This window comes from Bubalus bubalis, chromosome 17 (assembly GCF_019923935.1).
Source record: "Bubalus bubalis isolate 160015118507 breed Murrah chromosome 17, NDDB_SH_1, whole genome shotgun sequence".
In the NCBI taxonomy this organism is placed as follows: Eukaryota; Metazoa; Chordata; class Mammalia; order Artiodactyla; family Bovidae; genus Bubalus; species Bubalus bubalis.
This window is the reverse complement of record NC_059173.1, coordinates 8,900,908-8,925,132: the sequence shown is the minus strand read 5'-3', so window position 1 is coordinate 8,925,132 and position 24,225 is coordinate 8,900,908. Positions and strand designations below refer to the sequence as shown.

At 43.8% G+C, this 24,225-nt stretch overlaps 1 protein-coding gene across 1 annotated transcript in view; it reads right to left on the bottom strand.

The window, feature by feature from the left end:
• Positions 1-24,225, bottom strand: part of MYO1H (myosin IH) — a 41,433-nt gene that overhangs the window by 16,885 nt on the left and 323 nt on the right. The window contains exons 2-17 of the mRNA XM_044930378.2: positions 23,479-23,640; positions 22,589-22,704; positions 20,519-20,717; positions 18,539-18,619; positions 16,037-16,216; positions 14,898-14,996; positions 13,854-13,967; positions 13,434-13,505; positions 12,299-12,418; positions 11,220-11,287; positions 10,765-10,870; positions 10,395-10,475; positions 9,082-9,173; positions 4,715-4,809; positions 720-766; positions 220-300 (exon numbers count right to left, since the gene is read on the bottom strand). Of these exons, the coding sequence (XP_044786313.2) occupies positions 220-300; positions 720-766; positions 4,715-4,809; positions 9,082-9,173; positions 10,395-10,475; positions 10,765-10,870; positions 11,220-11,287; positions 12,299-12,418; positions 13,434-13,505; positions 13,854-13,967; positions 14,898-14,996; positions 16,037-16,216; positions 18,539-18,619; positions 20,519-20,717; positions 22,589-22,704; positions 23,479-23,640 (1,713 nt within the window). The remainder of the gene's footprint in view (positions 1-219; positions 301-719; positions 767-4,714; positions 4,810-9,081; positions 9,174-10,394; positions 10,476-10,764; positions 10,871-11,219; positions 11,288-12,298; positions 12,419-13,433; positions 13,506-13,853; positions 13,968-14,897; positions 14,997-16,036; positions 16,217-18,538; positions 18,620-20,518; positions 20,718-22,588; positions 22,705-23,478; positions 23,641-24,225) is intronic.

The window sequence follows — 24,225 nt, the reverse complement described above, 5'->3', positions numbered from 1 at the left end:
TTCAATGAACGTCTGCCAATGAACACACTGGTTGCTAACCTTGGAAAATATATATTTAGTAACACTTGTTAGAGGAGGATACTTTCAGAAAAAGGAGTGGACAGCTTACAGAATACAGTTAAGTGACTGCACGTTGGTGCAAATCGGGTGGTTTCTGCTGCCTTTCCAATTTTGCACAGGCACACCCCCCCCCCCCCCCCCAACCACACACACACTCACCGTTGGCGCCCTTCTGCGGTTCTCTAGCTCGGCCACCAGGAAGCATTCCTTCAGGATTCTGTTTTTGGACCTGCACAGCACCTGTAGGCAGAGAGAGATGACCACCACACTTGCTGCCTCAGAAATCACGAAGGGCTCTTCAGGAAAGTTCACATCAGTGTGTACATGACGGACCAGAGCTGTTTGCCTTGGGAGCACTTGAAAAAGAGGACGGAAAAGGGGCTTCCCTGGTGGTCCAGTGGTTAAGACTCAGCACCTCCACTGCAGAGGGCGAGGGTTCGAACCCTGGGTGGGGAGCTAGGATCCCCTCATGCCGTGTGTGGTACGGCCAAAAAATGAAAACAGAGATGATCTTGAATTGTCTGTTCTGGCCATAACACACTGGAATTCTAATACAATACATCAAAGAGAAAAATCCAGAAGGCCAAACCTCCCAAATCAGTATTCTGAGTGATATCTCATAACCTTCAAAAATACATAGAGTTAAGTTTCAGACTTACTTCTTTCAGATGTCTGTAGAGAAGATCATTGTTCTTTTCCAAGAATCCTGTAAAACATTGAAAAAAAAAAAACCTCCTGAATCAATGGCTTTGATTAAAAATATAATTCCATACTGGTTGCAAAGGGAAATCCTAAAAATGATCTCTTAATTAAGAGTTTCACAGACTGGGCAATACTGACGTTTGGGGCTGGGTCATTCTTGTTCTTGGGTGGCTGTCCTGGGCACTGTTGAGATACACCATATAAAATTTACTATTTAAACTATTTGTAAGTGTGCGGCTCAGGAGCATTTCGTGAATTTACATTGTTGCACAACCACCACCACCATCCATCTCTAAAACGCCTTTCCTTTTCCCCTGGTGGAAATTCTGTACGGGTTAAACACTAATTCCCCATTCCTCGCTTCCTGAAACCCTCGATAACCACTGTTCTACTTTTTGTCTTTATGGATTGGACTGCATACCTCACATAAGTGGAATTCTTTCATATTTCTTTTTCTGTCTGGCTTATTTCACTTAGCATCATGTTTCCAAGGTTCATCCACATTGTAGCAGGTGTCAGAATTTCTTGCCTTTTTAAGCCTGAAATATGTCCCATTGTAAGGACAGAGCACATTTCGTGTGTCCATTCATCCATTGATGGACACTTGGGTGCTTCCACCTTTTGGCTACTATGAATAAAGCTCCTGTGTACATGGGTGTTCAGATACCTGTTCACATTCCTGCTCTCAGTTCTTTTGGATATCTACCCAGAAGTAGTCAAAATAAACTTTTGATGACCTTAGCAAAGCCACTTCTGAAAAACTTATCCTAGGCGTATAAGACGGAGAAGGCAATGACAACCCACTCCAGTACTCTTGCCTGGAAGATCCCATGGATGGAGGAGCCTGGTAGGCTGCAGTCCATGGGGTCTCTAGGAGTCGGACATGACTGAGCGACTTCGCTTTCACTTTCATGCATTGGAGAGGGAAATGGCAACCCACTCCAGTGTTCTTGCCTGGAGAATCCCAGGGACAGGGGAGCCTGGTGGGCTGCTGTCTATGGGGTCACACAGAGTCAGAAAGTGACTTAGCAGCAGCAGCAGCAGCAGGCATATAAGGAGCACAGACTGGCTAACTGAAATATACAAAGATGTCAAACACAGCATTGTTTACAAGAGACAAAGCTGGAAACAACCAGAGGCCTTCAGACAGGTGACGGGACATGGCCCCATGGGGCGTGCGTGTAGCTTTTCAGAAGAAACGTGGAGGAATCTGCCACTTTGGAGAGTGAATGCAGGTCTGGAGGTAAAAGGCCTGGGTCTGACCTCCAGCTCTGCCGCTTAATAGCTGAGTGACCGCGGGCAGTGACTTAACATCTCTGAGCTCAGTGCCTCATAGATTAAAAGGGGACCAATAATGCTAACCACCTCCCTGCGTTCTGTGAGGTTTAAACAAGCAACAGAGGTAAAGCATGTGGGACAGGACCTGGTCCACAGAAAGTGCTCAGCGGATGTTAGCTGGAGTCCAAATCATCGCCAATATCTATTAAATGAAAAATGCAAAGGAGATAACACAAAATAACAATCCGTATTGTTTAGATGTGTATTTGTGTTCTTTAGATGTGTGGGCATACGTGTCCCCGTGTATGTAATTATATGCATAAGATATTTTTATTTTCCAGTTGATTCTTGTAGTTACCTCAGGGAGAGACTAGGAGGTAAAGGGGTTTTTAGTTTTCCTTCTGTACCTTTCTGTATTGTGAGCAATTTCTAGCCTTATATGTGTATTGTTGAGTCACTAAGTCATGTCCAACTCATTTTGACCCCTTGGCACCCACCAGGCGGCTCTGTTCATGGGATCTCCCAGGCAAAATCACTGGAGTGGGTTGCCATTTCCTTCTTTAGGAGATTTTCCTGTCCCAGGGACTGAACCCTCATCTCCTGCATTGGCAGGTGGATTTTTTTTTTTTTTTTACCACTGAGCCACCAAGGAAACCCTACATGTCTATTACTTTATTCTTTTTTGTAATTATTTTATTCTTTAAGCAAAAATCAGTAGGTTATCTACTTAAAGAGATTTGTCCTATTTAACATTTTTTTTTTTTCCTTCTTGGGCTCCCTTGTGGCTCAGCTGGTAAAGAATCTGCCTGAAATGCAGGAGACCTGGGTTCAATCCCTGGGTTGGGAAGATCCCCTAGAGAAGGGAAAGGCTACCCACTCCAGTATTCTGGCCTGGAGAGTTCCATGGACTGTATAATCCATGGGATCACAAAGAGTCGCACACAACTGAGTGACTTTCACTTTTATTTTTTATACCTCTACATATTTAAGGGAAAAAAAACCCCTAATACATGGTATTTTATTTTTTAAAGCTTTTTAGTGAAATGAATTTATGTAGAAGTAAAAATTATCTAGAACCTAAAGCAGAGGTGACAAAAGAAAATGTATGGAAAATGTGTTGCAAAAATGTTCACAGCAGCATTATTCATGAAAGCAAAATAGTGGAAACCACCCCCATGCACATAACCGATGAAGGGATAAACAACGTGTGCTGTAACCGCGCAGGGGAAGCTTATTTGGCAATTTAAAAATAGTAACAGCAGGGATGAACCTTGAAAACATGACGGTAAGTAATAGAGAACAAAGTGGCCTTTATCAAAGTTGAGAACTTCTGGGCTTTGAAGGATGCCATCAAGACAGTGAAAAAGATAACTCACACATTGGAGAAAATACTTGCAAACCATCTATCTGATAAGGGACTTGTAGCTAGAACATAATGAACCATACGACTCAATACTAGTAACAAAAACAATTTAAAAAGTGGGTAAAGGATCTCAACAAACATTTCTCCAAGGAAGACATGCTCGTGGCCAATAAGCACAAGGAAAAATGCTCCACATCACTAAGCATTAGGAAAACGCAAATCCAAACCACCACTTCACACCCGCTAGGATGGCTGGAATCAGAAGACAGACAATGCCAAGTGTTGGTGAGGAAATAGGGAAACTGAGAGCCCCCCCCACCCCCACCCCCAGACTGCTGGTAGGAAAGCAAGATGATGTAGCCACTTTGGAAAACCAGTATGGCAGGTACTCAAGAAATTAAGAATAGAGTTACCACAGGACCCAGCAACGCCACACCCAGGTATTTACCCAAGAGAAAGGGTAACATACAGCCACACAAAACACGGTCGTGTGGACAGCAGCATCATTCATAACAGCCCCAAAGTGCAAAGACCCCAATGCCCACCCGCTGATGAGTGAGCTGACAAGTGCAGCAGAGTCGTACAGCGGAACGCTATTTGGCAATTAGACAGGAACGAGGATACGGATGGACCTTGGGAACGTTATTCTAAGGGAAGGAAGCCAGACACAAAAGCCCACACGCTGTGTAAGTCCATTTTTAGGAAATGTCCAGAATAGGCAAATATCCACAGAAAGTTGACTGGTTTGTTGCCCAGGGCTCTGGAAGACGGGCTGGGGAAAAACGGGGAGTGCCCGCTGACGTGTATAGGGGTTCTTTTTGGGGTGATGGGGTGCTTCTGAAATAGAACTGGTGACAGTTGCAGAAGTGCACGGTGAACACAGTAAACACTCGTCAACTGCACGCTTCAAATGAGTGAGACAGGCCATGTGAATTCTCAAAAAAGTAGTTATAGATAAAAGTACTACATTTTATAATACTTTTTAAAATATTTTTTCGATATGGAACATTTTAAAAGTCTTTATTGAATTTGTTACAATATTGCTTCTTCTTTTTTTTTTTTCCTATATTGCTTCTGTTTTACGTTTTGGTTGTTTGGCTGCGATTCATGAGGGATCTTAGCTCCCAACCATGCTTGCGTTTAAGGCATGGTTAACCACTGGATCACCAGGGAAGTCCCTAAAATACTTCTGAAATGCCGTGATTGCAGTGGGGCTAGGGAACATTTGAGATGGATATGCAGCATGTTTAGAGTGGACTCGGGGGCACCTGCGTGGCCGTGACCTATGACCTTTACCCCACAGACACTCACCCCTGGCGCAGTACGTGACCTCTCCCGCATAGTGGAAGAGCCGAAACTCCATCCAGCCAATCTTCTTTCTGCCCCTCGGACCTGCCAGCTTCCGGCTATAGCAGGGCAGAAATAGACAGGAGCTGAACCTTCCTACCTCACTGCAGCAAAATGCACCAGTGTATAAAGCAGAAGAGCTGTTTAGGATTGTGACGATCAGCTGAAGGTCAGCACTGAAATCTATTTCAACTATTTTTTCCAGCCACAGACCAAGGTCTCACTAAAATTAGACCCTTTCTTCTCACGAGCTCTGAGGGATGAAAAATGTACATGAGCCACACAAACACATTTATTTGTACAATGAAATAATGTTCATTTTTCTTGGTGATGACTAAAAACTGATTTTACTACTTTACATTTTTATGACATGGAGAGGTTAAGATATTCACAAAACATTGTTTTTCAGATTCGGGTGATTTACAGTTTTTTACAATTGTTCTTGAAAAGCATATACAAGTGTATTGATAGCACTCATATCTGAAGTGCACAGCTCAATGAATTTTTGCAGACCGAATTCTCCTGTGTAAATAATACCAGATCAAAAGACAGAACATTTCTAGTCCCTGGGAACCCCCCCCCCCACCCAGCCTTCTCCAGGCACAGCCTGACATCTAACAGAATAGGTTGTTTTTACCTGGTTTTGTACTCTAGGGAAATGGAACCATATAGGGTGTACTCTTGTGTGTCTGATTTCTCTTGATTACATGTTTTTGTGTTTTATTTACATCACTGCATGTATTTAGATTGTTCATTCTCCTGGCCATATATTATCCCAATCTGTAAAGATGTCACAATTTATTTTTCCAATCTTTATTTATTTATTTATTTATTCTTGACTGTGCTGGGTCTTTGTCGCTGCTCAGACCTCTCTCTAGCTGCAGAGAACGGGGACTGCTCTCTTGCGGCAGAGCATGGACTCCAGGGCTCAGAAGTTGCCGTTCCCAGGCTCTAGAGCACAGGCTCAACAGTTGTGGTGCATGAGCTTAGTTGCTGCAAGGCATGTGGGATCTTCCCCGACTAGGGATCAAACCTGTGTCTCCTGAATTGGGAGGCAGATTCCTTACCACTGAGCCACCAGGGAAGTCCTATTTTTCCAATCTTGATTCATACACTTATCCAATTCCACTCACTTATCCTTTCAATATTCTATAGGTTTGATAAAGCCCCTGCTGCTGCTGCTGCTAAGTCACTTCAGTCGTGTCCGACTCTGTGTGACCCCATAGACAGCAGCCCACCAGGCTCCCCTTTGCCATGACCAGAAATTACACTAGGTGATTTTCATGATCATTAACAATGCTATATGGTAGGCATATTAATTACCCCAGGGATGGAGGAGCCTGGTGGGCTGCCGTCTATGGGGTCACACTAAGTTGGACACAACTGAAGTGACTTAGCAGCAGCAGCAGCAGCAGTAGAAGGGGAAACTCAAACTCAGGAGTACTTAGTATTAGTATTAGTCGCTCAGTCGTGTCCAACTTTTTGCGACCCCATGGACTGTAGCCCGCCAGGCTCCTCTGTCCATGGGATTCTCTAGGCAAAAATACTGGAGTGGGTTGCCATTTCCTCCTCCAGGGGGTACTTACTGCTTGCCTAAAGTCACGTGTCTATTAAGTGTCTGAGCTGGGACTCAAAACCAGGTCCCTATGACTCCAGAGCACATGCCCTTACATTCTCTCCTCCTTGTCTCAGAGCGCATTCCATTTCTAGTTGACTTTCTGGGACTCTGTAAATGCTCTGTGTCTTCATCTGTGGGGAGGTGATGTGAGTACACACACATATAATGATTCACCAGGTTGCACACTTCAGGTCTACACACATCACTGCGTGTGTTCTACACCTGAATTTTTTGACTATTTCATGCATGTGGACATGCCCAAAATGAAATGATGATAAATAAAGATACAAAATCTTAAAAAAAGAATTCTACTTGGAATTCACATGAGCCTGACTACTACCAATGAAAGCTGTGCAGCTGGTGTATCATCATGCTATTTCTGTGTATCATCATGCTATTTCTATGTATGAATTAGTAGCTGGGCCTTCCCTGGCAGTCCAGTGGTCAAGACTCTGAGCTCCCAATGCGGAGCATGTGGCTTTGATCTCTGGTTGAGGAACTAAGATGCTGCACAGCATAGCCAAAACCAAATTCAGTTCAGTTCAGTTCAGTCGCTCAGTCGTGTCTGATTCTTTGCAACCCCATGAATCACAGCACGCCAGGCCTCCCTGTCCATCACCAACTCCCGGAGTTCACTCAGACTCACGTCCAACGAGTCAGTGATGCCATCCAGCCATCTCATCCTCTGTCATCCCCTTCTCTTGCCCCCAATCCCTCCCAGCATCAGAGTCTTTTCCAATGAGTCAACTCTTTGCATGAGGTGGCCAAAGTACTGGAGTTTCAGCTTCAGCATCATTCCCTCCAAAGAAATCCCAGAACTGATCTCCTTTAAAATGGACCGGTTGGATCTCCTTGCAGTCCAAGGGACTCTCAAGAGTCTTCTCCAACACCACAGTTCAAAAACATCAATTCTTCGGTGCTCAGCTTTCTTCACAGTCCAACTCTCACATCCATACATGACCACTGGAAAAACCATAGCCTTGACTAGATGGACCTTTGTTGGCAAAGTAATGTCTCTGCTTTTGAATATGCTATCTAGGTTGGTCATAACTTTCCTTCCAAGGTGTAAGCCTCTTTTAATTTCATGGCTGCAGTCACCATCTGCAGTGATTTTGGAGCCCAAAAAAATAAAGTCTGACAACTGTTTCCACTGTTTCCCCATCTATTTGCCATGAAGTGATGGGACCGGATGCCATGATCTTCATTTTCTGAATGTTGAGCTTTAAGCCAACTTTTTCACTCTCCACTTTCACTTTCATCAAGAGGCGTTTTAGTTCCTCTTCACTTTCTGCCATAAGGGTGGTGTCATCTGCATGTCTGAGGTTATTGATATTTCTCCCGGCAATATTGATTCCAGCTTGTGCTTCTTCCAGCCCAGCGTTTCTCATGATGTACTCTGCATATAAGTTAAATAAGCAGGGTGACAATATACAGCCTTTAAGTACTCCTTTTCCTATTTGGAACGAGTCTGTTGTTCCATGTCCAGTTCTAACTGTTGCTTCCTGACCTGCATATAGATTTCTCAAGAGGCAGGTCAGGTGGTCTGGTATTCCCATCTCTTTCAGAATTTTCCACAGTTTATTGTGATCCACACAGTCAAAGGCTTTGGCGTAGTCAATAAAGCAGAAATGGATGTTTTTCTGGAACTCTCTTGCTTTTTCGATGATCCAGTGGATGTTGGCAATTTGATCTCTGGTTCCTCTGCCTTTTCTAAAACCAGCTTGAACATCTGGAAGTTCACAGTTCACGTATTGCTGAAGCCCGGCTTGGAGAATTTTGAGCATTACTTTACTAGCGTGTGAGATGAGTACAATTGTGCGGTAGTTTGAGCATTCTTTGGCATTGCCTTTCTTTGGGATTGGAATGAAAACTGACCTTTTCCAGTCCTGTGGCCACTGCTGAGTTTTCCAAATTTGCTGACATATTGAGTGCAGCACTTTCACAGCATCATGTTTCAGGATTTGAAATAGCTCAACTGGAATTTGTAGTAGCTATACTATTGGCGAGCTATACTAAGGGGGCTACCCTTGTGACTTAGCTGGTAAAGAATCTGCCTGCAATGCAGAAGACCTGGGTTTGATCCCTGGGTTGGGAAGATCCCCTGGAGAAGTGAAAGAAAGAATACCCACTCCAGTATTCTGGCCTGGAGAATTCCATGGACTGTATAGTCCATGTGGTTGCAAAGAGTCAGACACGACTGAGCGACTTTCACTTTCACTTTCATACTATTGGGGAGAACTGTCCACATACCTAACAAAATGGATGTACAGTTGACCCTTGAACAACATGGGCCTTAGGGATTCCACACAGTCAACAAATTGTGTGTAACTCATAGTTGGCCTTCTGTATCCATGGATTCAACCAACAGGGGATGGGGGTCACGTAGTACTATAGCATTTACTATTGAGACAAAAAACCCATGTATAAGTGGATCTGCACAGTTCAAACCAGTATTGTTCAAAGGTTAGCTTTACAGGGGACTTCCCTGGTGGTCCAGTGGCTCAGACTCCATGCTTCTAATGGAGGAGATCCAGGCTCAATCCCTGGTCCAGGAACAAGATCCCACAGGCCATAGCGAAAGAGTTTGCATGCTGCAACTAAAGACCCTGTATGCCATGACTAAGACCCAGCACAGCCATACACACACACTAGAAGTCAACTCCACAACACATGAGCTTCCCCCATGCAACAGCCTGGCAGATGAGACACCTACGTTTCAAAGTGTGCGTGCTTTCCCACTTTCTCCTCCAACCTCTCCAGGAAACTCAAGTCTGTAGCAGGACCAGGACGAACACATTCTTCATCCTTCAAAACAGAAGCAGAAGTTTCCGGTCACCGCACCACACTCCATCAATTCCAAGTTTAAATGGAATTCCCAGCAGCTATGGCAAAATGCAGTGGATTGAAATATATCATCTTGTGCACAAGTCTGGGTCAACATTTCCAGGGGGCGGAAGGGGTAATCATCGTATCAAATCTGATTAAGGAACCATGGAACCAGAGGGACTAGAAACTCCATGAAAAGTCAGCTCTCCCACCTATCTGACGTCTATTTCCAAAGACTTCCCAGGGACACTTTGCAGCTTCCATAACTAGCTGAGACACTCAACTTCGGTATCTCTTAACCAGTTTTAGCCAGCTGGCCAACAACAAACCCTCTTTAATGAGGAGCAAAGCCTTCAGAAAAAGCAAGTCATAAAACTAGTTAAGTCTAACCTTCCCCAGTTCACAAACTGTTTTTACTTTCTATTTTGGGTCCTCAACAGTAATAACATTTAAATGACCATCTTTAAAAAAAAAAATGAATCAAAAGAATTCCATGGTGGTCCAGCGGCTAGAACTCTGTGCTTCCACTGCAGGGGGAATGGGTTCAATCCCTGGTCAGGGAACTAAGATCCTCCATGCCAAATAGTATGGCCAAAAGACAGAAGCAGAGAACGTCTTCTACACCCACCACTTACAGACCCATAATATGTAACATAACTGAGAAATAAAGCTTAAAAAATAATGAATCAAAATTGACATATACATGTTACGATATTTAAAACAGATAATCAACAAAGACCTACTGTGTAGTACAGGGAACTCTGCTCAGTATTCTATAATAACCTAAATGGGAAAAGAATTTGAAAAAGAATAGATATATGTATTTATGTAACTGAATCGCTTTCTGTATACCTGAAACTAGCACTGAAGTCTAATATAAAATATTTTTTTTAATGAATCAACCCTGTAGCTTTTATTAAAACAACAACAAGAAAACTGGGTTCAGGTTGGTGAGACAATTCTTACAAAGCAACATTTCTATGCTCTCTGAATCCATCTATGGCAAACCATAGATGAATTTGAATAAGAGGGGAAAGCTCAGTCTAAAACTTAGAGCGAAAATTCAGCAAAAGAGTTCAACTTGCATCCTTCAATAATACAGTGGATTTCACTCTTAACTCTCTGTAAGCCCGGGGAAAAGATCTTCTGAGTATTGAGGATACCATGGAATGAGCCCCAAGACAATGTTAATTTTCTCACCAGAATGGAAATGATTCCATTGTGTCTCTCTTCTACCAAATCACAGATGATCTTGTTGTTGAAATATTGAATTGGTTCCCACTAAAATGACATTGAGGAAAGAATTCTCCAGGAAGGATTAAGATTGAGCATCAAATATATTTCTTTTAAATTGATTGTCCAACTTTTCTTTTCTGATTTTTATCTCTAACATTTCAAAAAGAATACTTACTGAATATCAAAATAATTTCCCAGGAAACAAGCAGAGAAGGAGTGAAAAAATAATTCTTAGTACTCATCAGGAAAAACCTCCAATGAAATGATATTTCTCACGGAAATGTCTTTTGCTTAGTTAAGAAATCAAATGAGGAGAAAACATTGAAACATTTACCTCTATACCTTCCATTTCATATTCTGCCTGTTCCGCTTTTAGGGTTCTCTCAATTAACAGTTGCTGGAGTTTCTCATTGCAGTAATTTATACAGAACTGTTCAAAACTGGAGGTGCAAAAGATTTAAGTAACTAAAGCTACGTGAGTAGACCAAGTTTTTCCAAAAAATTATATTTACTTATTTTTAAGGATGCTTTTTCCATACAGAAAACTGAAGTCCTTATTAAACAAATAATTTAATAAACTGATAAGAAGAGTCAAAGTAAAAGACATTTGCATTTTTAATGGCTATTCTGGTTCTAGAAAAGTTTATGAGGCAGGGGCTATGCAAACCTGGAGAATTTCTAGGATCAGGAAAATGAGTTTCAATAACATCAGAAATGCCATAAAACCAGACTAAGACCTTAAAGGAAAATGAAGAACCAGTGGATCACAATGAAATCAAACAAACTCACCCATTCTTGTCAAAGACTTCAAACCCATAGATATCCAGCAATCCAATCACAGTTTTCCCAGTAAAGTCCTAGTCAAAGTAACACACACCATTAATCATTGAGGTTATTTACTTTGTAACACTCAATATCTGGCAACTGCCCCTGAATCTGGGATGTGGCTATAAATCTCATCTCTCCAACAACAGCTTTCAGAAGAAACAGGGTGGAGATAATATTCCCAGCCTGCCTCCTCCTGCCTGCAGCCTCCCTAGGTCCCATCCCGGCTTTCATATTCATCATCAGAGTAGAGAGACTGACCTTCCCCTTCTGATTCACTTCCTTGCTTCAGCCCTCCTCAGCCCCCAAAGCCCACATTCAGTCCAAAAAAAGCAGAGCAAGATAGAAAGAGGAAGAGAAGAGGAAGGGAAAGAAAAAGAGAGATGGAGAGAGGAAGGGAGGGAAGGAGGAAGGAAGGAAGCTATTAACATCAGGAAGAAGATGTTCACCCTGGAGAGAAAGCAGATATTTTGGATCATTTTCAACAGAGGGCCAAGTGCTGTCAGGCAAGGATGGCTATTGAAGGAGAATATGACTTTTCTTCTTAAGGGACACAATGTAGCATTCTGTATGATGCGCTGAGTCAATGTATTCAAATCCATCCTTTGCACATTTCCTCCATGAGTCTCACCACATCCATGCACCCCGTTGCCCTCATATCATTGCCTCAGCTTCCAGCTTTGCGTCAGCTCCCTTTTTAATTTAAATAATTCTGCTTAAAAAGGAAATATGCCTTTAGGGTGAGTTCAAAGGAGCTGTCTTTTTTTCTTATACACATTAAAATATATTACTGTTAAAATGAAAAGGTTCTGTGTGCACTTCAAATGCTGTGCATCCCAGACTTGGGGACACACGGATAAGATCATTTGTCAGTGCATTTTTGTGAGCCTACTGTGTGCTGGAGACTGGAAATGCAGACGTGAAAAGACAGTATCTCTGCCCACCAGGAGCTTACGTTCAATTCTCACAAATTCTTCAAAGGTGTTGGTTATAAAACACGGCCATGTTAAAGAGCACAGGGCACACAGTATGCGTGGACCAACCTTGTTCACTAAGGAGGAATTGATTTTGTTCACCAGCCAAGTAAATGTTCGCCCATAAACTGCCTTTGCCATTGCGTCTCTAGCATAGGCAGAGAGCTCTAGTGTCAATGGGCATATCACCTGAGAAGAACAACAGGCTCATCATTACAGAGGTTAAAATTTTTTTAAAGCCCTCAGAGTTTTCAACCCAGGTTTAAAGATGACTGGGGGAGAGGGGTGGTCTTCCCTGATGGTCCAGGGGCTAAGACTGTGCTCCCAAGGCAGGGGACCCAGGTTCGATCCCTGGTCAGGGAACTAGATCCCACATGCTGCAATGAAGACCTGGCACAGCCAAATAAATAAATAAAGATGACTAGAGAAGGCTACTTGATGGGGGAGGAACCTCCCGCCTGTGCTGTTCCTTGAGTGCCAGGCACTGTGCTGAGATACAGCCTCAACCAAGACAAAGAATTTCAGCCTCTGTGGGCTCATATCTGGCAGAGGGCATTCAACAAGTCAGGGCTTCCCAGGTGACACTACGGGTAAAGAACCTGCCTGCCAATGCTGTGGACATAAGAGACGCAGGTTCGACCCCTGGGTCAGGAAGATCCCCTGGAGGAGGGCATGGCAGCCCACTCCAGTATTCTTGCCTGGAGAATCCCATGGACAGAGGAGCCTGGCGGGGGCTACAGGCCATGGGGTCGCAAAGACTGAGTGACTGAGCACAGCACAACATTTAACAAATCACACAGAGAAGCATCACAGTCCTGAAGCTGAAAGTGACAAGCGCTATACGGAGATACACATGGTGCTTTAGGGAAGGGATGGGATGAGCAGGGGAGGGTCTTTGAGGAAGTGATCCCTGGGAACTGAAGGATGGAAAGGATTTAACTAGGTGAAACACAGGGAAGGGTGTTGCCGCAGAGGGAACAGTTTATGCAAAGACCCCATGGAGGGAAGGCAGGGCAAGCGTGAAGCACGAAGAGCTTGTGATGGTGGGATGTTGGGAGATGAGGGAGGTTAAGGCCGGAGATGCTGACAAGCTGGACCACACAGGATCTGGTGGGCAGGATCCAGGAGTCTGGCCTCCCCTCACCATCCTACTGGCAGCAGCAGCGGGGAGGGTGCGCACATTCCCCACTAGAGCCATTTTTACCTCCTCTGTTTTGGCTTCAATCTTTCTATGGGTGAGAGCTTCCAGAAGGACCCATGGGTCGACCCCTAGGAGCTGAATAAATGGAAAACAAAATGCCATTCAGTAACCCAGCTTGACCCCCTAGTAAAAAGTCGGTGGTGTCTCCAGGCTCAGGTTCACCTTTCCCACCTGCTAATTGTGTTCTGGTGCAACACAGATCATATCTGTGCAAAGCACAGCCCATATCTGGTCTTTCAACTGACTGGCTTTTACTCGCTCCCTTGCCCACCTCCTAACCAGTGTCAAGTGGGAGAACGAGATGGTAGCCACCTGGGACATGGGCACCCAGCTGTCTTGCTCTCCTCCCCCACCCCTCCATCTCTGACAGGGTCTGGGGCCTCTCCTGCCCACCACCCCCACTCTCCCAAAGTGGACCATCACCTTGGCGATCCATTTGATCTCGTGAGTGTCTGGTACAGAGGCACAGCCTTGCTGGTTCTCTTCAAAACAAATGTTCCCCAGGTGCAGGACACTGGCAATAATTCCAAAGAGATTCTAGGAATGTGGGAAGTGGTGAAAAGGGCAGGGAGAGAAGACGGCGGCTGCCTAATTGATAAACGTCATCAGAGGTGGTACCCGGGGGATACCCGTCCCCACTCCGCACCACTAATTCCAGACTGGAGATCACAGATCCTTTCCCAGAAATTGGCCCTGTGGGCTCTTATCCACTTCTGATATTAAGGGAAGAGGGAAGGAACTTCAGTGGAGGGCAGGATGCTCCCTCACTTATGTCCAGCATGGAATACCACTATGCTGGTATCTCCCTTTGTCCCCTGCCAATAAGCCATCCAGTGTTCAAATGCCATGGCCCCAGATACACACATACACATGTAAATTTTTCTTAAATTGTATTCTGGTCCTCAAAAAGTCAATAGTTTCACAGTCCCCCTCACCCCCCAAATAAGACAAAAGGTGTAAAAACAAAATGTTTATAAATCCTACAATTTGGTCCAACTTGTTCCAATATAAAAAGCATAAATAAATGATATTCCTAGCATTCTAGGGGATTAAATATTTGAGACTGGGTTTGAGAGGAAGAAGAAACACAACTCCCTGCTGGCATCCCATACTGGGGAAATATGGATAAAATGCAGAATGCCCAGCTAACATTCAAATTTCAAATAAGCAATGTCTAATGTCTAATTCTTTTTAGTTAAAACAAATTATATTGGAGTAAAGACGCTTCACAATGTTGTGTTGGTGAGCAATGTCTAATTTTTTTTTAGCAGGAAGCTTGTCCCATGCAATGTTGGGACATACTTCTACTAAAAACCCAGCCAGTGTTTATCTGAAATTCAGTGTACCTAGGTATCCTGTGTCTTTATTTGCTCCCTCTGGCAACTCTGTGTCATTACCAAGAAACCAGGATGGTTTCCTCAACCCCAAGCCTGACCACAGGGAGCTCCACCCTCGAGGGGCTCATACCTCAAGATCATCTTTAGTAAAATCGATGACAGAAAAGGCATTGGAAACAGTTTTCCAGTCATTCTTGTCGTTAACAGATGACTCTTTGGCACAGCGACCCTGTTGACACAGAATTGGGCCGCTTAACAGCATTTTCATAAGGACAGTTAGGTGTCAAAATTTTTCTCTGCGAGCATTAAAAAGCTAGTTCTATAATGTTCTGAGCTGTGAAAAAACAGGTTTTATTCTACTTGTCTAGCACCTGATGATTTGCCAACTGCAGCTTTTTTCAAATTTGGAATTTTGTTTACAAAAATCTGCTATATCTTTCTGTGTGTATGTTTTTTAAAGTAGGCTTTCCTGCCATTTTTGCTGAATAAATTGAAGACATTTATCTCAATAGATATCTACCAAAATATACAGTAAATGACAGTGTTTAAATTCAAGAAAATAATCTTGATACACTTAGTAACCAGCATCAAAAACTGCAAGGCAGGATTAGATAGAAGGAGATCTTCCCTGAAGGAAATAAAAGTTTGTATCTAGAGAAATACAGATGATACAGGAGGTGTGATAAGACTTTTCCCACCAGGTCTAGAAGTTGTCTTTTAAATAAGTAACAGACTACCAATGTCACAATTTAAAGGGAAAATCTTCTACATGAGGGTTTTTTTTTTTTTTTTTACTGTTATTTTGCTTTTGTAGTACAGATTTTTCCCGATTACCTGAAGATTCATCATTTTAAAAGAGTTCCTTGTTGCACGGCAAAAACAAAGGTGTCATACCATGAAAATATTCACCGGTGAACTGAAATGTTAAATCTGCAACATCCCAAATATCCCTCCCACACAACCAGCACCATGCACTCCCTCCCCTTCAAGGACAGGGCTAGTTTAAGTCAGACCTTAAAGAACACCTAGAGGTTTGGAAACAGTGCGAATGTACTGCAAAACGCAGGCACCAAGTTTGCCAAAGTCACAGAAGATCATGAAATCAATCAAAATAGTACTGGTGAAATGCTTGAGCCATTTCCAAAGGCACTGTGGCAGCAGGATCCGGTAACGTGGCCATGAGAAAGTTACTGAACATCCCACAGAACTAACACCACCCCACCCCTCACCGCCAAAGGGGCACCAGAGACAGGTTATGGTCCTTCTAACCTGTGAGAGGTATTTATACAGCTGGGGGTCTCGCTCCAGTCCCAGGTAAGCAAGGAGCTCCTCTTCTCCACCCTCTAGCAGCTGGTAGAAGATATGGAAATTCCGCTCACCCTGATTCTGATAGACAACTCGAGACTTTTCTATCAGGTAACTGATGATATGCCCGCCTACGGGAATGCCCTTCAAAAGAGAACAAAAAAATCTAGCCAAGACAACAATCAAGGCCACTCTCTTACTGGTGTCTCCTGATGAACTGAAATTGTGAGTCTGAATCAACCTGATCTATCTGTCTTCTAAGATTCACGTTTTCTGGGTTCTATTCCTAACCCCCCAAGGTGATGAAGATATTTTCTGTTTTTCATTTAGAATCAATTGTTTTACCATCCATGTTTAAGACTATGATACATCGTGATTTAATTTTTGTTTATGGAGTGAAACAGAGGCCAAAGTTCTCTTTATCCATATGGATTTCCAGTTGACCACCATTTAATTGGAAAGACAATTTGATCGATATTGAATCTCAGTGGTGCTTTGGTCATAAGTCTGGTGACCATATAGGTAAGGAGAGCTGGGCTGCTTCTAGCCTCTGTTCTGGGTCATCAGCCTCTTAATGTCAATATATTCTTATGTCAATATTAATTATTATTGTCTTAATTATTGTTTTAAATAATATATTCAATGAAGGATTTGTATTCCATGACATATATTGAACACTTGCCAATCAATGAGAAAAAATTACCCAATTAAAAATGAGCAAAAGACTTTAATATACAAGAGGGTCTTTAAGGGACCAATGAGCAAAACTTCATTAAAATTGCTGCTAAGTCATTTCAGTCGTGTTCGACTCTGTGCGACCCTGTAGACGGCAGCCTACCAGAGAAACCACTATATGCCATCAGAATGCCTAAGATTTAAAGGACTGACAATACCAAGTGTTGGCAAGGGCGTGGAGAAACTGGAACTCAGTTATAACATTGCTGGTAAGAACCCAGCAGTGCAACTTCTGGGTATACACGCGGCATAAATGAGTGCTTATATCTCCTAAAAGAGGTACAAGAATGTTCAGAGCACTGCTTGCAATAGCTAGCCCCAGACTGGAAACAGCCCGAACATCCACCACAGGAGAACAGCTAAACAGGGATAAAAGTCGAGCAATCAAAAAATGAACAACTCCATGCAGCAACACAGTCGAATCTTACAAGACATGCTGATTCAGAGAGGCCAAACATGAAATAGAACAACTATATAATTCCATTTTTTCTGAAGCTCAAGAGCGAGCAAAATGAATCTGTGATTATAGATGCCAGGACAGTGATAACTTTTGGGAAGCGGTGTGCAGATATTTGTCAGAGATGGGTAGGAGAAATTTCAAGGTGTTGGAAATGTTAATATCTTGAGATGAGTGGTGGTTACACAAGTAGATTCAAATGGAAAAATTTATTGAGCTGTGGCCATGAGCAGTCTCCTTTTTTAGTATGTGTTGGATTCTAAAAAAAACCTTAAAAATATGTATGCTATTAAAATTTTTTCAAAGTCTGTGCATGCATGACCAGAAACCCACGTTCCAGCCTCTGGGAAATCCTTAGTCAGTCTGGCTTCATCACTATCTATACTAAACGCTCAGCCAGCTACTATTCTCTAGCCTAAGGTGTCACTTGGAATTACATGTCCCTGAGAACTCTGCCTACCCCTCCTACTTGCGTGAGCCCCCATTTAAACTCTGTGTACAATACGTTATATATCTTCTCTGGCTCCTTTCATACTACAGCAGTGGAGCTGAGTAGTTGGGACAGAGGCTGTACGGTCCACAAAGCCCAAGACCCTGTCATGTAAGTCTGCCAACTCATGGCATAAAGTCATGTACGCCTAAGCAATAGATTGTTTACTCTGGAATCTTTTCAAGCTTTGTAAGAAATGGCATCTCGCTGACATGTAGTACACTCTCATGACCTGTCTAGGTTGCATGCAGCTGGCATTCACATGTTCTTGCTGCCATAAAACGTCTCATCGTGTGAGCACCCCACAGTTGGGCCCTTCTCCTGTTGATGGGCATCCAATCCTGGCCAGATATGTTGGTTCTTTCCAGTCCCTTTACCTTCATGAGCAGCACTGCTGAGGCCATGCTTACCCATCTACAGGAATATTTCCAGGAGTGGAATGGCTCCACCTTAGATCATGTGATTTCAGCACCCCAAGATGATACACTGTTTTCCAAATGGGTTTGACCAACGTACACCCTTGCCACCAGCTGTGTGTTGGAACTCATGATCCACGTCTTTGCCAACATCTGGTCTCACCAGACTTCTTCATTTTTGCCCACATACTCATATGATCTGTCATCATGGTCTTCATTGGCATTTCCTAAAACTATTGCAAACCCTAAATTTTTCAACTATTTGAGCCAAGAAGAAACCCTTCCTCTCTTAAGGTGCCTTGAGTTGACTTTCTGTTGCTCTCAAGTTAAGGGGTCCCCGGGAAGCGGTAATAGGAACGTCAGTGTACCTTAAAGTCGAATTGTATGTCCATGTATTTTCCAAATCTGCTGGAGTTGTCATTCCGGAGTGTTTTGGCATTTCCAAAAGCCTTGGAATACAAAGGGAGGGGACACTGAACCCATCTGTCATTCGCTGACACTGAAGCTCTCCTGTTCATAGAATTCCTGACCCTGAATGACAAGCTCATTGGAGGAGAGAAAGGGGAGCCAGGAATGGAAGCCACTTTATCTGCTAAGAAGAAATCACTATTTACAGAGTATTTGATGCCAAATATTGGGGTTGGACACAGAGAAAAGAAGGGAAAAATATCTTCTCTCTAGAATCCATTCTAGGAATAGATTAGAAATGGCCTAAGGAGAAGTTGGGGCTTCCCTAGTGGCTCAGTGGTAAAGAATCTGCCTGCAATGCAGGAGTCACAGGAGATGCACGTTCGGTCCCTGAGTCTGGAAGATCCTTTGGAGGAGGGCATGGCAACCCACTCCAGTATTCTTGCCTGGAGAATCCCATGGACAGAGGAGACTGGTGGGTCACAAAGAGTCGGACACGACTGTAGCAACTGTATCGACTTAGCACGCACACAAGGAGAGCTAGGTAGGACCCTCGGCCCTGGCTGTTCTAGAAGGCATCACTGCTGGCCCCCATCTGCAGACATCTTCCTAAAGTATAGATGTAAACTGTTCAGCCCAAAGGTCTACTGGGAAAATCCCTTCAACCATAAATGCCTTTTACACAAAAAGCAACAAAAACACAGGAGAAAATAACATACTCAAAATCATCCAACAAGTCAGAGAATTATAGTAGTAAAAATAATAATCAAGATGATTTTAATTAATAAAAATATTAATGAATAATAGAGTATTATTTTTAGCACTTACTAATTCTGCTGTGTGCTTTTTATGCATGATGGTTTAGTTACTAAGTTGTGTCCGACTCTTGCGACCCCATGGACTGTAGCCGGCCAGGCTCCTCTGTCCATGGGATTCTCCAGGCAACAATACTGAAGTGGTTGCCATTTCCTTCTCCATTGGATCTTCCCAACCCAGGGATCGAGCCTGGGTCTCCTGCACTGCAGGCAGATTCTTTACCCACTGAGCTACAAATCACATTTTTTTTTTTTTTTGCATTTGTCTTGTTTAATCTTCAAAACCTCCTAAGAGGCAGGTACTATGAATAGGCCCACTTTCCAGATGGGGAACTGGCTCCAGGATATGAATGATATGAAGAAGCTTGCTGGTATGTGATCACCCTGGGCTTAGTCTCCATGCCTGCTGGGCTTCAGGGTCACACCCTTCATCATGATACAGTAAGTCCCCTACATCCAAACAAGCTCTGTTCTGAAAGCATGTTTGTAAGCCCAACGAAGTTAGCCTAGGTACCCAACCAACACAATTAACTGTATACTAATAGTATAGTAAGTCCCCTATGTACGAACCTTCGAGGTGTGAGCTTTCAAAGATGCAAACACGCGTTTGCTGTCCAGTCGAGTGAGTTAGTGCGCGTCTCAACTGCAGCCTGCCCTCCATCTCCTGTTGCTGATGATCCTTCAGCTCTACCATGTCCCACCTCCTCTCCCCTCACCAGTCAGTACCTCTTCCTGCCTGTTCACTCGATGCCAGCCCCCGGATGCCAGCTGCTGTACTACTGTCCTTTTCAAGGTACCGTACTATAAGCCTAGAGATGTTTATTTATTTTTTATGTATAATTTGTGTGAAAAGCATTATAAGCCTATTATAGCACAGTGCTGTATAGCTGATTGTGTTAGTTGGGTACCTAGGCAAACTTTGTTGGACTTATAAACAAATTGGACTTAGGAACACTCTATCAGAATGCAATTTGTTCATGTATAAGGGACCAATTGTACTACCCATGTAATCTGTTCTCTTAACTCCCAGACCTGCCCATTTTGACCGACCCACCCAAGCAAAGGCTCTTCTTACTTAGTGACTTCCCTGGAACTCCCCTTTCTAGGTCCTTAAAGATCACTTACCTCCAGCACGGGGTTGGAGAACAGCAGTCTGTCACGGGCTATCTGCAGTGACTCGGTCATCGGGCAGGTCACTGCAAAATACTGGAGGATCTTCTTGGAGGCCTCTGTTTTCCCTGCCCCGCTCTCTCCAGAAATGAGGATGAAGTGGTTATTTAGCTCAGAGCACATCATGCGGTAAGCGTTGTCAGCTATGGCATAGCTGGAGAAGGAGTGAGAGAGAAACGGAAGGAGTAGGGCCTTCCCTGGCGGTCCAGTGGCTGAGACTCTGAGTGCCCAATGCAGGGGGCCCGGGTTGGATCCCTGGCCAGGGAACTAGATCCCACATGCCGCAACTAACGGTTCAGGCTGCAACTAAAGATCTCACGTAGCTGCAATAAAGACCAGGCAATTTTTTAAAAGAAGGAGTGGAAATGACTATAACACTACTTCCCTTGGCTCTGATGCCCATCAGAGCAGAAGGACAAACTACCCGGACTCTCAGAAGCCACATCCAGACTGTGGCACCAGGCACTTAGCTCAGAGAGCTAGCAAATCTTCACCATTACCCACTAGATGGCAAACCTCTAATGTGTATTCGTCACTCAGTTGTGTCCGACTCTCTGCCACCCCATGGACTGTAGCCCGCCAGGCTCCTCTGTCCATGGGGTTCTCCAGGCAAGAACATTGGAGTGGGGTGCCATTGCCTTCTCCAGGGGATCTTCCTGACCCAGGGATGGAATCTGGGTCTCGTGCATTGCAGGTGGATTCTTTACCATCTGAGCCACCAGGGAAGCCCCCAAACTCTAATAGTAGAAAAGTTAAAGTGAAGACTTGGGGCAGGAATAAAAAAGTTTTTCAGAATTTACCAATTAAAAAAATCAATATTTCTTATTAGAATAATCTACGTACTAAATTACATCTCCAAGAGATGTTCTATTAAATGTAGGTGGAAATAATGTAACAGATATAAGAGCTCATTTTTTTCCTTCAAAACCTAAAATACTAAATATATAGAGATAGGAAACAAAAAAATATTAAAAACTTCTGTTTTAAAAACAGAAGTTTAGGGCACTATTAAAGAGGCTTTAAATACAAGATCAGATACTACGATAAAGGCTTTACAAGATCAGAAACTGAAGCATGAAGGTTTCCCGGGGTATACTCTTAGGATGTGGCCGTTTGAAAGCTGAGTATTTCTGTAATCGCTAGTGGTGGTGAGGCAGAAAGATTTATAAATGCCTTGGGAGTGGAATAGGTGAATCATCAAGAAAAAGGAAGAAAGACCCTAAATAATAGCCCAAAAGTCAACCAAGGAGGAGAAGAGGGAAATTCAGCAAAGCCCGAGAGTCACATACAGACCAGGCCGAATATTGCTTTTCTTAACGGGTCTCCAGTCCTGGTAAGTTCCTAGTCACCGGCATTCTTCTCAGCTGCAGGATATTCAAGCACCAGTAGGTGGCACTATAGCAACCCACTTCCCAGAGAAGGTAACTCTAGCTACAGCTGTCATCCGAAGATTCTACTTTTCATTACAATTAAAATGAGATTTGATAATGATCTGCTGATGTTTTCTATTGTGTTGAAAGATTTATCTCAGAAGAAGGGAGTAATTTAAGTGAGGCACAGAATCTAATGAGCATGCATCAAGAATGTAGATGGATGGGTATATGAATGGATGGATGAGTGGGTGGATGGATGGATGGGTAGATACGTAGATGGATGGATGGATGGGGTGGATGACGGATGGGTGGATGGGTGTGTGGGTGAATGGGTGGATGAGTAGACAAGTGGATGATTAGGATTGGTAGATGGATGGATGAATGGGGTGGATGATGGATGGGTGGATGGATAGGTGGGTGGGTATGTGGGTGAGTGTGTGGGTGGATAGATGGATGAGTAGACAAGTGGATGGGTGGATAGTGGATGGATGGAAAGTGGATAGATGGATGGATGGATGGGGTGGATGATGGATGGGTGGATGGATGGGTAGGTGGGTGGGTAATAGGTGGACATATGTGGTGAAGCGGGGGGAGGAAAGAGAGGCAGAAAGAGAAAAATACTTCTATTGCTGATGCCATGGCTGCTACTTACACATGCGGTGGCAGTTCAAAGAAGCTGAGCCCTCGATAAAGCTCCATGTGGCTCAGAGTATAGATTCCCAGCTCTTGGTATGGGTTCACAGACACAAGGAGGGTCCCAATATACGTCTAGAGGAACAGACCAAAGCACTAGTGAGGAATTCCAGGGTGCAAACGGCTCTGGCAAAAGACCATCATGTGCTATGACCCCCATGTGCCCCTTCAGTACCGGGGATACAACACAATAAATAAGTCAGGTTGTGTGTGTGTGGGGGGATGTCTCCACTGTCATGGAACCTAGCTGGCACGGACAGACAAACAACCGAGTGATCAAGACGGCCCCACTTAGTGTGTTAAGAAAGGCCTGGTTCTGCTGGCAGCCGCCTTGCCACCATGCAGAGAGGCTGCTGCAGAAGGAAACTGTCGCAAAAGAAAGCAGAGGTATGGGAAAGAGTCCTCAAGACATCATCCTAGACCCTAGAGCTCTGCTTCTGGACCCTGAAGTTACATAGGTTGACAGATTCTCTCTCAGGGCTTAGGCTGACTTTAGGTGGGTCTCCAGCACTGGCAGCCGGAAAGGTCTGAATACAAAGGATCACAGTACACCCGCCGGTGGTTCCTGGACACGCCCCCTCTGATGGTTAGCCTAGAGTGATACCGTTCACAGCCATCAAGACTAGAGACCGGGAGACTTCCCTGGCGGTCCGGTGGCTACAACTCCACCCTCCCCATGCAGGGGGCCCAGGTTTGATCCCCGGTCGGGGAACTAGATCCTACATGCTGTAACTAATATCCAGTGCAGCTAAACATATTAAATAAATTAAAAAAAAATTTTTTTTAAGGCCAAGGACCAGAAGGGAACCACCACTCTAGGAAAAACAGCTGAGAAATGAGTTACGCTACATAGATGAGGTTCTCGCTGAAACGCTTGCGGAGGTTGTCCAGAAAAGCAGATTCACTGGTGTATGCGTCCAGCAGCACAAAATCCTGCACCCCAACCTTGTCCCGGGCGGTCAGCGCGCCTTCCACGTGCAGACGGATGTGCTTGCGACTCACTTCTTCTTTCTACGGAAAACACAACCTTCCTCAGCAACTCACTTATCGTGTCATGTTTATCGCGTGTCTAGTATGGAAATAGCAAGATCCCAGACCCTGGGGATAGCTGAGAGCAGAGATTACATTCTGCTTTCTTCATTAAGCATTTATGATCTGGTTAGGGATCCAAGTAATGACAGGAAAAGCAGTCACTATAGTACCAGCAGCACTGCCAGGGACTCAGCATTCACTGCTTCAGCATGACACTAACCGTTTGACAAGTATTATCTCTATTGATCCTCATTCCGACCCTATGACGTGCTATTATCATGCCCATTAGACTTCATCAAACATAAACCTTCTCATCAGAAGACGCTGTTAAGAAATAAATCAGCCAGCCACAGGCTGGCAAAAAAATATTCATGAGTTATATACCTGCAACGAACTTGTATCTAGAATAAAATACTCAGCTTGGTTAAAAGAAAAAATAAAAACTCAGACCTAACAGAAACTGGGCAAAAGACTTCACAAATGAAGATGGACAGATGGTCAATAAGCACAAAGAAAAGTCCTCAACATCATTAGTCATCAGAGAAATGTACCCTTAGAATCACA